This window comes from Cervus elaphus, chromosome 13 (assembly GCF_910594005.1).
Source record: "Cervus elaphus chromosome 13, mCerEla1.1, whole genome shotgun sequence".
Classification (NCBI taxonomy): domain Eukaryota; kingdom Metazoa; phylum Chordata; class Mammalia; order Artiodactyla; family Cervidae; genus Cervus; species Cervus elaphus.
The window spans coordinates 43,173,614-43,188,745 of record NC_057827.1 but is presented as its reverse complement, the minus strand read 5'-3'; the positions used below and the strand labels follow the sequence as shown (position 1 = coordinate 43,188,745).

The 15,132-nt window shown below is 35.7% G+C and overlaps 1 protein-coding gene across 3 annotated transcripts in view; it reads left to right on the top strand.

Annotated features, from left to right (window-relative positions):
* Window positions 1-15,132, top strand: part of PRKD1 (protein kinase D1) — a 340,125-nt gene that overhangs the window by 251,040 nt on the left and 73,953 nt on the right. For all 3 annotated transcript variants that reach the window (XM_043922695.1, XM_043922694.1, XM_043922696.1), the window contains exons 3-4: window positions 4,542-4,673; window positions 5,959-6,119. In XM_043922695.1, coding sequence (XP_043778630.1) covers window positions 4,542-4,673; window positions 5,959-6,119 — 293 coding nt within the window. The remainder of the gene's footprint in view (window positions 1-4,541; window positions 4,674-5,958; window positions 6,120-15,132) is intronic.

Below are 15,132 nucleotides of genomic sequence, written 5' to 3'. Positions count from 1 at the left end.
AACCATAGCCTTGACTAGATGGACCTTTGTTGGCAAAGTAATGTCTCTGCTTTTTAATATGCTGTCTAGGTTGGTCATAACTTTCCTTCCAAAGAGCAAGTGCCTTTTATTTCATGACTGCAATCACCATGTGCAGTGATTTTGGAGCCCCCCAAAATAAAGTCAGTCACTGTTTCCACTGTTTCCCCATCTATTTGCCATGAAGTGATGGGACCGGATGCCATGATCTTAGTTTTATGAATGTTGATCATAAGCTGAATTAATTTCATTCTATATGTTATTTCATGGACTTTTTTCCTCAGTATTTTTTTTTTTGCAACTCTGAGGTAAGGATGCAGGTTACAATGTGCTTATCACTCAGTCATGTCCAAGTTTGGCGACCCCATTGACTGTAGCTCCTGCCAGGCTCCTCTGTCTATGGGGATTCTCCAGGCAAGAATACTAGAATGGGTTGTCATGCCCTCCTCCAGCAGATCTTCCAAACTAGAGACTACCCAGGTCTCCTGTGCTGGAGGCAGATTCTTCACCGTCTGAGCCACCAGGGAAGCCTTTAGTGGTGTGTTATATTTACTTGCAGTGTTTCTTTCTTTCTTTCTTTCTGAGTCTTTTCCTAGTGATTCATTAAATTGCAGAAAATTTATAATCGACAGAATTTTAATGGTCAGAGAATATGATGATTATTCAGAGTTCGTATGGTTCAGGTGTCAGATTGTCTGAATCAAGATCCTGTGTCACCTAGGACAGCTCCTTAATTTTTCTGGGACTCAATTTTCTCATCTATAAAGTGGGAATAATAATATCTACTTCATAAAGTCCTTGTGAAAAATTGAATGAGATGATACTTGAAATGTGTTAAGCTTTTCTTCTTCTTATACCTGTTCCAAACTGTCCTTGCCAGAAAGAGTTAATGCTTCTCCCCAGTTGCCAAAATTACCAGTAAGAGAAATTAACTGAAAATCTTGCAAGATGGGACATTATTTTATTTTATTATGCAAATAAATTTGACCTCCAGGGATTATTTATTTTGCTTCCGAAGCCTAATTTCTTCTGTACTGCTAACCAAACAGTTTATTCCATTTTGTGCAACAATTTCTAATGAGCCTTAAAAGAAGTACTGATTATCTTAGAGTTTTTGGCTCAATTACCTGTTTCAAATGCTCAGTGACTAAGGAAAGCATGTCATTTTCTCCTCTCTTGTACCACGGAGTATAACAATAGACTGTGAATAGAGCAAATCAGAGATACAAATACCAGTATAAGGGGCCCATTGTGTTCAGTGGGTAGCCTTGTCTTATGGTTTTAATTTAGGTCACCTGATTGATTGTGACATCCAGACAGATAGCACATTGTCCTCTCTTGGAATCTCTAAACACTTTAATATTCCTGTTCCTCTCTGTCCATTTTGCTTCCAAACCTTAAGTGAAATGGAATTACAGCCTGCACTTTGTTTTCCTGTGCTAAGTGATTATCTCTGCAGTGCAATTTTGTGATTAGGCAAGATGGCATGCATACACTCAGCTAATGCTGATTTCCCCCAGGGTGCAGAAACAGGTAAATTCATAATGAATTGATGTTGTGCTTTGATTTCAAATGCATGTGAAACCTCACCATACTTGGTAGTTTTATTTTAAAAATGTATTTAATTATTCTAAAATTAAAATTGAACTTTAGAAAATGGCATTTAAACATAAGTCAAGGGTGCTAACTGCTTATGAATGTTAATCCCCTTCAAAAAGTGAAAAAACAAACGTACCTGACATAAATTGGGTTGGGGGTGTCTTTGAAAATCTTTTTAATTATTTATATTCTTTCTGGTTAATTCAAAAAATCTGAATGCAGCTAGGTATTAGTATTGTCAGGTACTAAGTTTCCTTATTTTGAAAACTAATTATTTAACTAATTGCTATCATGGCATTGCCACAGTTGTTTGGGTGTCATTCGGTGGGATTAGGGGGTGGAGGGAGAGGCAGGGGAGAAGTTAGGAGTTAATGGTTGGCACAAAATATTTTCTTTAGCTATTTTCTTTGATGTTTTAAAAACAATTTTTGTCCATGATGGTGAGAGACCAATTTTAAGGAGGATTTAGCATTTACAAAATTAGACACATTGTGACCAGATTATAAAAGCAAATTGATTGGTACTCAAACCATACCTTTTTACTGATTTACTTAGAATAAGCATTGACCATAATATTGTGAAACTTGAGGTGAGAAACATAATAATGCAATTTCTCAATCTTATTTCAATTGAAATTCTTTTTATAAGAAATATTAACATTAATCAGAACTCCTTGTAGGTAATGCTAGAGCAGGTTACTTGGCTACAATTCTTTGATTAGCTCCTTCTTGCCACACTTTAGTGTAGTGTCCAGTATACAGTAAGAGTACAATAAACCTTAACCGTATTATCATTCTCATTATCTTTCCATTGAGTAAAAATTGTACCTTTAATAAGTTGATAGTTTATTTCCAATAATAAAGCACATTAATTTGGAATAAAGTACTTTTATTCAAGATTCAAGGGAAAACCAACCCATTAAAATATTCCATCTCCTTTTATGGTCCAATTATATGTTCTGTGAACCATCAGTAATATTCTTTCTGATTGAAGTGTTTCACTTTCCTGCATGTTCTATTTTCATTTGCCCTGAGGGATATGATACTCTCAAAGTTGTCCTCCTAGTTTTGGGCACTTATCTAGCAGGGGTGAGTTGCCTACAGCTTCAGCATTCACTCTGTCACACTTTGCATACTTAGCAAGACAAGCACTTCGTAAGTATTCTCCACAGGCGATTCGTTGCCCGATACCTGCTATCCAAGGCACCAGCAGGAAAACTGCAGATGTTTATTTCTTGCACAGTGGGGCTGTTGGGTATAACTCTTGAGGCAGAGTTAGGAAAGATAAGACGTAACACAGAAATGATGAAAAGGAGCCTGGATTGGAGACAAAACATTTGTGGGTTGTAGTCTTAGTCCTATTTAGTAACTTAGGCCAAACTGTAGCTTCTTTGAACCCTAAAAAGTTACTTTTAAGTTATTTAAAAGTTATTATGGAGTTTTAAAAATTTCTTTTTATCTGTCTTCTGCTGGTCTGGTAGGCTCTGTAAATATGTCTTACTTATCTTTACATTTTTAAACTGGATTGGTGCCATTGACAGACAACATGGAAAAGGCATATTTAATATTAGTGTTGAAAAAGCGAGGCAAGAAGACAAGCAGGAGGCAGAGAAGGGAAGGCAGAATATGTAAGACCTCAGTTGCCCACAAAATTCTCTTTGCATAAAATCTTATGAAATTAAGTACACCTGGTCCTGTTCCAAGATTAATGGAAGTTTACACTTCAGGGGTTAAGGGAAGTCACCATCAGTCAGACCTTTCTTTTTATGTGTGGGAAACGGAGGCTCATGACGATTAAGTGAGGTGTCACTCAGGTAATGGCAAAGCCTCTCCTAGCTCTTCTCAGTCTATGGTCAGCTCTTCCTGGGCTGTACTCGGCAGCCTCAGGATCAGGCTGTGTGTGCAAATAGGTCTAGAAAATACAGCCCACTCATTAGAATTTGGGAGAAAGGGGTGGCCTTTCACTTTGTATTCTCTGTACCTTTCTATTTCTTGATTTAAGCAACACCAAAAGAAGCATAAACTATTTTTAAAACATAATTTAAAAATCCTATGGAAAAGTATAATTAAAAAATAATGAATTTCAATACTCTATATGAACATCATATAGAATAAATAACAATTAGCAATAATAAAAATACCCTATAGCATGAATATGATTTACTAAAGTATATTTTTCAAAGTGGACTGAAGTTCAGCAATGTATATATTAAATCCCTCTGTTTGGCATATTGGTGAAGAGGCTGCTTGTTAATTTTAGGTCAGGATTTAAATGCTCGGTTATATTGCATAAGAGTTCAAACAACTTTTCTCCCCAAAAGAGGCCGCTTAGATTTCTTGTGTTCCACTTGGACCCCACCCTTCTACTGTACCGCTCTTCAAGGTCATATTCAAGTACACTTTCTTCTGATCTGTCTAAATAAAATTCATCAAGAGTTTCTTTTCCTTTAATATTTCTGAATACCTTGGGTTCATTTAAAGTAAGAGAAGAAGCAAAGTATTTTCAAGTAACATCCCCTATCTATAAATCAAGTTGACTTATCCTTTCATTCATTCTTCTAGAGTTTTGGCTATTTTTTTAAAGTTATTTTATGTTGGAGTGTAGCTGATTAACAGTGTTGTGATAGTTTCGGGTAGAAAGCAAACAGACTCAGCCACACATATACAAGTATCCGTTTGGCTATTTTTGAAGTGCTCTGAGACCTTCAGAAGCAGGAAGACAAGAAAAAGGTTCCTGTGCCACCACCTGTAAAGCTGTGGTTGGGAAGAATGGAGTAGAATGGCTAAAAGTCGAGCAGTGTTGCATCTTTCCTAACTTTGCCGAGAGTTATATACACACTTGCATAGTAATTATCATGCATACAAATTATCTACAGATGAGGGTGTTCATTCAACTTATTTTTCAATGTTTTTTTATTTTTACAGCTTCCGCCACCTTTGAAGACTTTCAGATTCGCCCCCACACTCTCTTTGTTCATTCATACAGAGCTCCAGCTTTCTGTGATCACTGTGGAGAAATGTTGTGGGGCTTGGTGCGTCAAGGCCTTAAATGCGAAGGTAAAGTATTCCCCTTCCTAGCCCAGTGGAACACGTGCTGGGGTTACATGCCTGTGTTGTGACCTTTTTCTGCCATTTCTTCTTTCCCTCAGATATCTTCCATGGATCTGGGGAGTGCATGGATTCTATTCTGTTCATTTCCTGTCTTCAACATACTAACTGTGATCTGGGAAACCAGATTCTCCTATCTTTTCCCCTGTATTGTGTGGATATGTTTCTCTCTTATAAGCTGTCGACCAGACTAAACATTACAATTTATATCTTAAGCTAGAACTTGGAATGATAAGCATTCAATAAATGTTTGTTGAAATGAGCTAAGATTCAGAAGTTTAAGCAAACCATCCAAGATCACTCAGCTGTCAAGTGATCGGCTGGAACATGTACCAAGCTTTCCACACCAAGATCATAGTTGTGTCGTCTTCTGTGGACAGAACTCCATGAACTGCTCAATCCAATTTCTAGAACACCATGATGTATTCTTAAAAACAAACCAGATTATACCCTGATCTTACTATTTAAGAGGTGGAGTAGGGAGGGATAGAGCTGTTTGAACGTTGACCAAAAAACCCAAGCTTTCATGATGAATCCTATAAATAAGGTAACCATAATTTCTGAATTTTTGTTTGTAAAAAGGTAGAAGAAAGTCTACCCAAAGGGTAGTTGTATGAAAATGTGTCTACTATGTGACACATGGGAAAATTTTGAGGTAAGATTACAATGTGAGAACTATGAACAGTAGAAATGTTGAGAGAAAAACAGTGCTTTCCTAATGATTTACCTGTGGAAACTAGCATGTGAAATATTTTACATATTTTCTTAATGATTCTACAAGGTAGTTGTCATCCCCATTTTACCAACAGAAAGACTGAGATGAAGTGAATTGTCCAAGGCCAGGTAGACAAACAAGTTTTGTGGAGTATTGATTCAATCAGTATAGTTCAGAAGTTGTGAAAATTATGATTAATTTTCCCTCACAATAGAACTTATAGCAGCTAAAAATAGGTCATCTCTTTGGAGTTTTGTTGCTGGATCCCTCAAAGACCAAGCCGTTTATGTTAGAAAACATGTTTAAAACTGATAACCAGACTGGTTGCTGAGCTCATCCAATAACACCAGATTTCAAAACCCCACTTATTGACATATTGGGATGATAAAGTGCAGAAAAAGCTTAAAAGAAAATTTAAATTTTCAAACAGCCTGAAGAAAAATGGAAGCAGCACTAATTCTCCTGGAGTAGCTTTTAATTTATCATTGAACAAAAGTCATTTTTGCTTTCTCCTTCTAGGATGTGGGCTGAATTACCACAAGAGATGTGCATTTAAAATCCCCAACAACTGCAGTGGCGTGAGGCGGAGAAGGCTCTCGAATGTCTCCCTTACTGGGCTCACCACTGTCCGCACAGCGTCTGCCGAGCTCTCCACCAGTGCCCCCGATGAGCCCCTTCTGGTATGGCCTCTTTGTTCATCTGTTTCCCAGTTTACATGAGAAATCGGAAGGATGATGTGGTAACAGTGTCAATGCAAGACACTGCCCCGGGAGGAGAACACAGCCAGGGTGTTGGTGACTGTGTGTCTTCAGGGCCTGTGCTGTGGATTGGTCAGTGCCTCAGCAAACACCCAACAGCTTTAAGTTTGCCCTTATCTGTGAGCTGAGAGCAGTTTTAAAATCCGTGAGGTTTCATCATGGTCATGGAGCCAGAGCAGCACAAGCTAATGTGTGAATGTTGCAAAACATGGTTTGTCAAAATTTGGAAACCAGAGATAAAAGATGTTCTTCTCTGAAGATCATTAGAGTACTTTGTGGTATAGCTGACTGTTTATCGTGGGAGAAAATGTGCAATTTTCTCTTACGAAAAGATGAAGGTATTTACTTCTTTGGCATTAATGGCATATGTGCCGATGTATTGTCACAGTGCCACTGATTGACAAATGTCATGAGAAAAACAGCACATAGTACTTTAAATATTTCCATATATATCTGTGGATATGACTTAAATATTTTCTTCAAGAATGTTAAATTTGGATTTTTGAGACACTCAAAGCAAAGCAAAATTTGTGATAATTATGTGCAGTGTTTAAGAACTTTTTTTTCTGAAATAAGCTAATGGTGTGAGCTTAGAAATCCTATGTTTACTCGCTCTGATGGTAGGTATCACAAAAAACATTTTATAATCTAATTATTGTAAGTATCAATTAAAGAGAAAGATAAAAATTATGAAACATTTAGGTTAAATAAATCCCTGGAGTGGAGAGGGGTAATACATTTTGAAGCCATCTCTATAAAGGTCATATTAATTTATTGTTTGGAAACTATTTTATTGTGATCTTTATATCACTTAAATTTTGTTACAGCATAAACCAGATATCTAAGTCAAATGAATGCTTATTTTGATAAATAAGAAAAGTCCATACTCTGTTACTATGACTTTTTCGGGAGGAGTTTCTTGTATTTTCATGAAGTGAACCTGTTTGGGTAAGGCAGGCAGTAAAGCCCATCAGTAGCTAGTAGAATATATTATATTTTGGTGACTGTTCAGAATACATGTGTGTGATTATATATTATTCTAGAAAGTTGTATTAGAACTAATGATACTCTTACTGAAAGGTGATTAAGTCAAATTCTATTTACTTTTTCAAATAATTCCCATTTTATCTTTCTAATTCTGAAGTTCTTGATTTTGTTTGAATTTTTGTAAGTATTGATTTTATAAGTTAGCAGTTATTCTTGCTTTTAAATATGAGAATCATACTATTTACAGGATAGACACTTTTAAACAAGTTTAAGAAACAGAATTGTAAATCAAGTTTGTATTGTTTTGAGTTTTACCAGGAAAATATTTTTAAAAATTAGTTAACATTTCATAAGGTTAAACTCTAAAGTTTTTCATCATTAGAATAGACTAGAATCTAGATAATTAATGCTGAATATTTTTCTTTTAAAGCAATCTCAGTTTTTAATAATATATGCACATAAATATATGTGTATATATACTTACAAACATCATATATATATCATTTAGAGTTTATAAATATGAATTAAATTATTACATGCTTGCATATATATAATTTATATACAAATTTAATTTAGGTTACCAAAGTCTTTAAGCGGGTTTTTGTGTTTTTCACCCAGATCATTTAATTGCTTTAATTGCTTTATTTAATCAAATTACTTAATTATTTAATTATTCAAATTACTTGATTATAAACTATATTGTACACCAGGTGTCAGATTCATTAGTGATTTATTACTGAATGAAAATTTTATAATAAATGCTTAAAAATATGTTTGAAAAATACATTTTAAAAATGGGATTTTCAGCTATATTTGCCAAGAATGCTTATAAAAGTTTGATCTAATAAGATATTTATGAGATGGGAAAATTTGGGGCGACAAGATACTTTGAAAAGTATTATGTAAACTTTCATAACCTTGTGTAAAATGCTTTTCAGGTAATCTTTAAATGAAAAATGCCTTTGGAAATAGTGTTTGTGACATAGTGGCTTCAAATGTGTGTTTTATGTTCATCGCAGCCCTTTGTGTCCCTGGGGGGTGCCTGTGTGTCTCTTTTTGTACACTTGGAGTACAGCAAATACGTCTCTTTTCATCACTGGACAAAACACATAAGACCCGTAACTATAGTTTAAAAGTTATAGTGAATGCCTACACAAAGATAATATTATGGTAATGATTTGAAATATTTTAGTCCCATGTACAGTAAAGAATATTTTCCACTTCTGAAAAGAATAATGGCCTGTATAAAGGTGGCATTGCTGACTAATGCCACTAGACCACCCATGTTGCATGTCTGCCATCAGTACAGATTTTCTCCCAAATGTAAGAAAATGACTTTCTCTTCCACACTTGATTCCTTGTTTTTAACTTAAAAATCATCGTTTCACATACAGATTAAAATATTGCTAATCCTATTAATTTACCCATTTCTGGCAAGTTTGTTGAACTTGCATTTCTGTAGTGCTGCTAAAATAGAAAGAAAAGTATAACAACATAGATCTTATGACAAACTTTATCTGTCATCAACTTTGACAGTAAACTGTATCCATTATTCCAGCCATGATGTAGTCCATTTTTAAGAAAATCCAAAATGTAGACAATTAATGGCTTAATATCTCTGCAAGAGTGTATATCTTTTTGTACATCATCACTTGTGTTAGAAGGAAACAAGAAAAACTCAGTAGATACTTAAGGAGGGTATACTAATATGTTTTTCATTATGTATAAGTAAACTTATTAAGACTAAATCAGTTTTATAAACTTTTAGACAGTTGCAGAAGGGAAGTCAAGATTCAGTCAGTTCAGTCACTCAGTCATGTTCAACTCTTTGCAACCCCATGGACTGCAGCACTCCAGGCTTCCCTGTCCATCACCAACTCCTGGAGCCTACTCAAACTCATGTGCATTGCGTTGGTGATGCCATCCAGCCATCTCATCCTCTGTCGTCCCCTTCTCCTCCTGCCTTCAATCTTTCCTGGCATCAGGGTCTTTTCAGATGAGTCAGCTCTTCGCATCACGTGGCCAAAGTATTGGAGTTTCAGCTTCAACATCAGTCCTTCCAGTGAATATTCAGGACTGATTTCCTTTAGGATGGACTGGTTGGATCTCCTTGCAGTCCAAGGGATTCTCAAGAGTCTTCTCCAACACCCCAGTTCAAAAGCATCAATTCTTTGGCACTCAGCTTTCTTTATAGTCCAACTCTCACATCCGTACATGACCACTGGAAAAACATAGCCTTGGCTAGATGGACCTTTGTTGGCAAAGTAATATCTCTGCTTTTTAATATGCTGTCTAGGTTGGTCATAGCTTTTCTTCCAAGGAGCAAGTGTCTTTGAATTTCATGGCTCAGTCACCATCTGCAGTGAGTTTGGAGCCCCCCAAAATAGTCTCTCACTGTCTCTATTGTTGCCCCATCTATTTGCCATGAAGTGATGGGACCAGATGCCATGATCTTAGTTTTCTGAATGTTGAGTTTTAAGCCAACTTTTTCACTCTCCTCTTTCATTTCATCAAGAGGCTGTTTAGTTCTTCACCTTCTGCCATAAGGGTGGTGTCATTTCATATCTGTCTGAGGTTATTGATATTTCTCCTGGAAATCTTGATTCCAGCTTAAATGATCCAATTAGTTTATTTGTGACTTACACATCATTTTTTTAAAAAATGCAGATGTCTGTGTGGTATTAAGGAAAAGTTAAAGAAAGTCATTTATTTGAAATCATGTTAGGCAAGGCTTAGACTTAGGCAAAAAGTTAATAATTTACTCCAGAAGTTTTGCTCCTAGCTATAAAGAAGCTTGTATCAATCGACTCTCCTATAAGGGGCAATTGTAAAAGCTGAATAAAGTATAACAGAACATAACAAAACAATATTTAAAGGTACCCAAGAACAACCAGGACAGTTAGGATTTGAGGGACCAACGCACCAGACAGCCCCCCAAGCAAAGAAGTACCTGGTTCAGAATGTCAGTAGTGTGGAGTTTGAGAACCCCTGATGTAGAACAAAGCTGGAGAATTCCCAAACATACCACCATAAAGTCATAGTTAAAGCAATGTGGTGTTACACAAGATTAAGTATAAAGACAATGTGGTATTACACAGGAACAGAAAAATATTAATAAACCAATGAAACAGAACAGGAGGAGTCCAGAAACTATGTGCATGTATAGACCAACTGATTTTTGACAATTATACCACTGCTGTGAGAAAAAGATTTTTTTCCAACAAGTATTTCTGTATATGTATGTGGAAAATATGAATCATGACCTTACCTTATACCACATGAAAATAACTTCTAGGCAGATTAGAAGCTTCTAGGAAAGAACAGAAGAATATCTACAATAACTTGAGTCATGAGAAACTTTTAAAAATAGGACTCAAATCACGGATGACAAAGGTAAAAAACTGATAAATTGGGCACCATTAAAAGTAACAAATTGTTTTCAGTGAAATATACCATTAAAAATGTGGAAAAGCAAGTCATAGAATAAAAGAAAACATCTTCAATATATATAATATGTGTATATATATCTTGTAAAAGACTCATATCCAAATGTATGAATAACATCTGTGAAACTTTAAAAGACAGACAACCTTATTTAAGATATAAGCAAAGTGCTTGAACAGCACTTTACAAAAAAAGACAGCTGATAAGTGTTGAACATATATTTTGCATCGTTAGTTATCAAGCAGTCTAAAGTTAAATCTACAATGAAGTATCTCTACACCAGGGCTTCTCTGGTAGCTCAGCTGGTAGAGAATCTACCTGCAATGCAGGAGACACTGGTTTGATTCCTGGATTGGGAAGATCCCCTGGAGGAGGGGTAGGCTGCTCACTCCAGTATTCATGGGCTTCCCTGGTGGCTCAGACGGCAAAGAATCTGTAAAGAATCCGCCTGCAATGTGGGAGGCCTGGGTTCAGTCCCCGGGTTGAGAAGATCCCCTAGAGGAGAGTATAGCAGCCCTCTCCAGTATTCTTGCCTGGAGAATCCCCAGGGACAGAGGAGTCTAGCAATCCAAGGGGTTGCAAAGAGTCAGATGCGACTGACTAAGCACAGTACAGAATACCTATCATTGGGAGAAAACAAATAGTAACAAGTATTGTTACTGATAGTAACAAGTATTGTTGAAATATTGAACAACTGGAACTCACACACACTACTACTGGAGATATAATTTGGTTTAACAACTTTAGCATCCTGGTTGGCAATTATCTTCTAAAGCTGAATATATACATATCATGTGACTCAGCAGTTTTACTCCTAGGTATATATTTACCAGAAATGTGTATAGACATACATGGAAAGATATAGGCAAGCATTTAGACATTTTTTTTAGACTTCACTTTTTTAAAGCAGCTTTAGGTTCATGGCAAAATCAAAAGGAAGGCATAGAGAGTTCCCGTACACCCCCACATGTTATCATAGGCCCCACACATCCAAAGCTCCTACACATTATCACCATCATTCAACAGAGTGGTACTTTTGCTAATACTGATGAACATACATCGATACATCATACTCACACAAAGTTCATGGTTTGCTTTAGTTCACTCATGGTGTTATACACTCTGTGGATCTGGACAAATGTATAATGACATTTACTCATCATCATGGTATCATACAGAATATTTTCACTGCCTTAAAAGTCCTCTTAGCTCTATCCTTCCCTCATCCCTTCCCCCTAACCCCTACAACTAATGACTTTTTTTTTTTTTTTCACTCTCTCTGGTTTTGGCTTTTTTAGAATGTCATATAGTTGAAATCATACAGTATGTACCCTTTCCAGTTTGGCTTCTTTCACCTAGTAGGACACAGTTAAGTATCCTCTGTGTCTTTTCATGTCTTGACAGCTCATTTAATTTTAATGTGGATTAAGTTATTATTCCATTGTTGTGCTGTCCACAGTTGTCCCGATTTATCCATTCACCTAACAAAGGACATCTTGGTTGCTTCCACATTTTGGCAGTTATGAGTAAGGATACTATAAGCATCGTGTATAGGTTTTTGTGTGAACATAACTTTTCGGCTCTTCTAGGTAAATGTCACAGAGTGTATTTGCTGGATCATATGGTAAGTTTTGTCAGAAACTGCCAGTCTTCTAGGCAGTTGCACCATTGTGCATTCCCACCAGCAGTGAATCAGAATTCCTATTGCCATACGTTTTTGCCAGCTATTGGTGTCATTGTTCTGGATTTTGCATTCTGAGAGGTGTGTTGTAGTGGTTTCTCATTGTTTTAACTGGCATTTTCTTGATGGCATATTATAATATGAAACTTCATTTCATATGCTTACTTGCCATCTGTATATCTTCTCTGGTGAGTGTTTATTAAGGTGTTAGGCCCATTTTTAAATTGGGTTGTTTGTTTTCTTATTGTAGAATTTTAAGAGTCCTTTGTATATTTTGGAAAACAGTCTTTGTTAGATGTGTTTTTTGCTAATATTTTGCAAATGTTTTATCCTAGTCTGTGACTTATCTTTTTTTTTTTTTAATTTTTTATTGGTTGGAGGCTAATTACTTCACAACATTTCAGTGGGTTTTGTCATACATTGATATGAATCAGCCATAGATTTACACGTATTCCCCATCCCGATCCCCCCTCCCACCTCCCTCTCCACCCGATTCCTCTGGGTCTTCCCAGTGCACCAGGCCCGAGCACTTGTCTCATGCATCCCACCTGGGCTGGGGATCTGTTTCACCATAGATAATATACATGCTGTTCTTTTGAAATATCCCACCCTCACATTCTCCCACATAGTTCAATAGTCTGTTCTGTATTTCTGTGTCTCTTTTTCTGTTTTGCATATAGGGTTATCGTTACCATCTTTCTAAATTCCATATATATGCGTTAGTATGCTGTAATGTTCTTTATCTTTCTGGCTTACTTCACTCTGTATAATGGGCTCCAGTTTCATCCATCTCATTAGGACTGGTTCAAATGAATTCTTTTTAACGGCTGAGTAATATTCCATGGTGTATATGTACCACAGCTTCCTTATCCATGTGACTTATCTTTTGATTCTCTTGACATTGTCTTCTGCAGAGCAGAAGTTTTTCATTTTAGTGAAATCGGGCTTATCTTTCATGGATTGTCTCTTTGGTTATGTATTTTAAAAGGCATCACCATATCCAAGGTCACCTAGGTTTTCTTTTATGCTTTCTTCTGTGATTTTTATAGTGTTGTGTTTTACATTTAGGTCTATGATTCATGTAGAATTAAAATAACTAAAATTAATTCACTTCTCACATCCAAGTACTAACCAGACCCAACCCTGCTTAGCTTGCAAGATCAGACAAGGCCGGACACAGTCCGGGTGGTATGGGCATAGACAAATTAATGCACTTCTTAATTTAAGTTAATTAATTTAATTCATGTAATGTTTGCATCTAAATTCGTTTGTTTATATGTGAGTCACCAGTACCATTTATTGAAGAGACCATCTTTTATCCATTTCATTGCCTTTGATCCTTTGTCAAAGGTGAATTGACTGTATGTATGGGGACCTGTTCATGGACTCACTATTCTGATTCATTGATCTACTTGTCATTCTTACACTGCACTGTTTTGATTATTATAACTTTATAGTAACTCTTGAAGTTGAATAGTATCTGTCCTTTAACTTTATTCTTCTCTTCAGTACGGCATTAGCTATACTGTGTCTTTTGCCTCTCCATATAAGATGTAGAATCACTTTCTTAATATTCATAAAATAATTAGCTGCAGTTTTGATTGGGATTGCATTGACTTTATTGGTGAAGTTGAGAATTACTGAAAAATTGAGAGTATTGAGTCTTCCTAAATGTGAATGTGGGATATCTCTATTAATTTAGCTCTTTGATGTCACTCATCAAAGTTTTGTATTTTTCCTCTTATAAATCTTATTCATATTTTTTACATGGATACCTAACTATTTCATCTTGTGGGGCAGGGGAGTGGTGTCATTGTGAATCCTATTGTTACAAGTGTGTTTTTTAGCATTTTCATTGATGATAGCTAAAAGCTAGAAACACATAAATAATGATAAAGTCATACAGTGGAATAGTAGTATATAGCAATACAGCAATAAAATTGAGGAACTTTTCATTCCTTCAACAACATAAATGAGTCTCAAAAAATAATATTTAGGGGAAAAAACGGACACAAAGTTTATATGCTTATGAATCAATAAGCTAAGAGGGAGCAGGAGAGAACCATTCTGGATGCTGGAAATATTCTATATCTTGATCTGGGTAGTGGTCTGTGCTTTTATGTTCATCAAGAAGTACACCTAGAATTTTCTGTACTTTATGCCATAAAAATTATACCTCAGTAAAGATATTTTAAAATGACAATAGTAAGTGCATATCCTAATACAAGTTACAAAGTCATTAAGATTCTTCATCCCAAATCATGTGACAAAAGAACGAAATATTATATCAGAATAATTAATAATTAAATTTATTAATTTAATAAATTAGTTTAATAAATTACTCCAGTCAGTCAATTTAAAGTTATGGAAATTGCATTATTCAGTAACAGAAAACAGAAATTCTCTGAGTGCTAAATGAAAGTAATATGCCATAACATCCTAATATATATAGTATTCATTTACATGTAAACATTTTCTACAGTAGCCTTCACCACAGATATAAAACTGTTATTCATTTGATCTTCCTTCAAGGTGGAAACAAAAATAAAAACAAAGCTCTAGTAGACTATTCCAACCACCTCCTGAAAGAACAGGTGGTTCTCTTTTTCTTGGTGACCTATGGACATTTCTGGTGATTCTAATTCGATAGCAAGGGAAAAATACAGAGGTGTGTGATTCCCATAATGTTTTCTTTAAGATAATGATGCTATAAAATATTATCCAAAAACTCATTCTCCTAGTCAGATGAGATTAGGAAATGCTTCTTTGTCCATCCAAGTGCTGGACATCACAGTATTCGTTGAGCATAGTTATGGTTTGCAG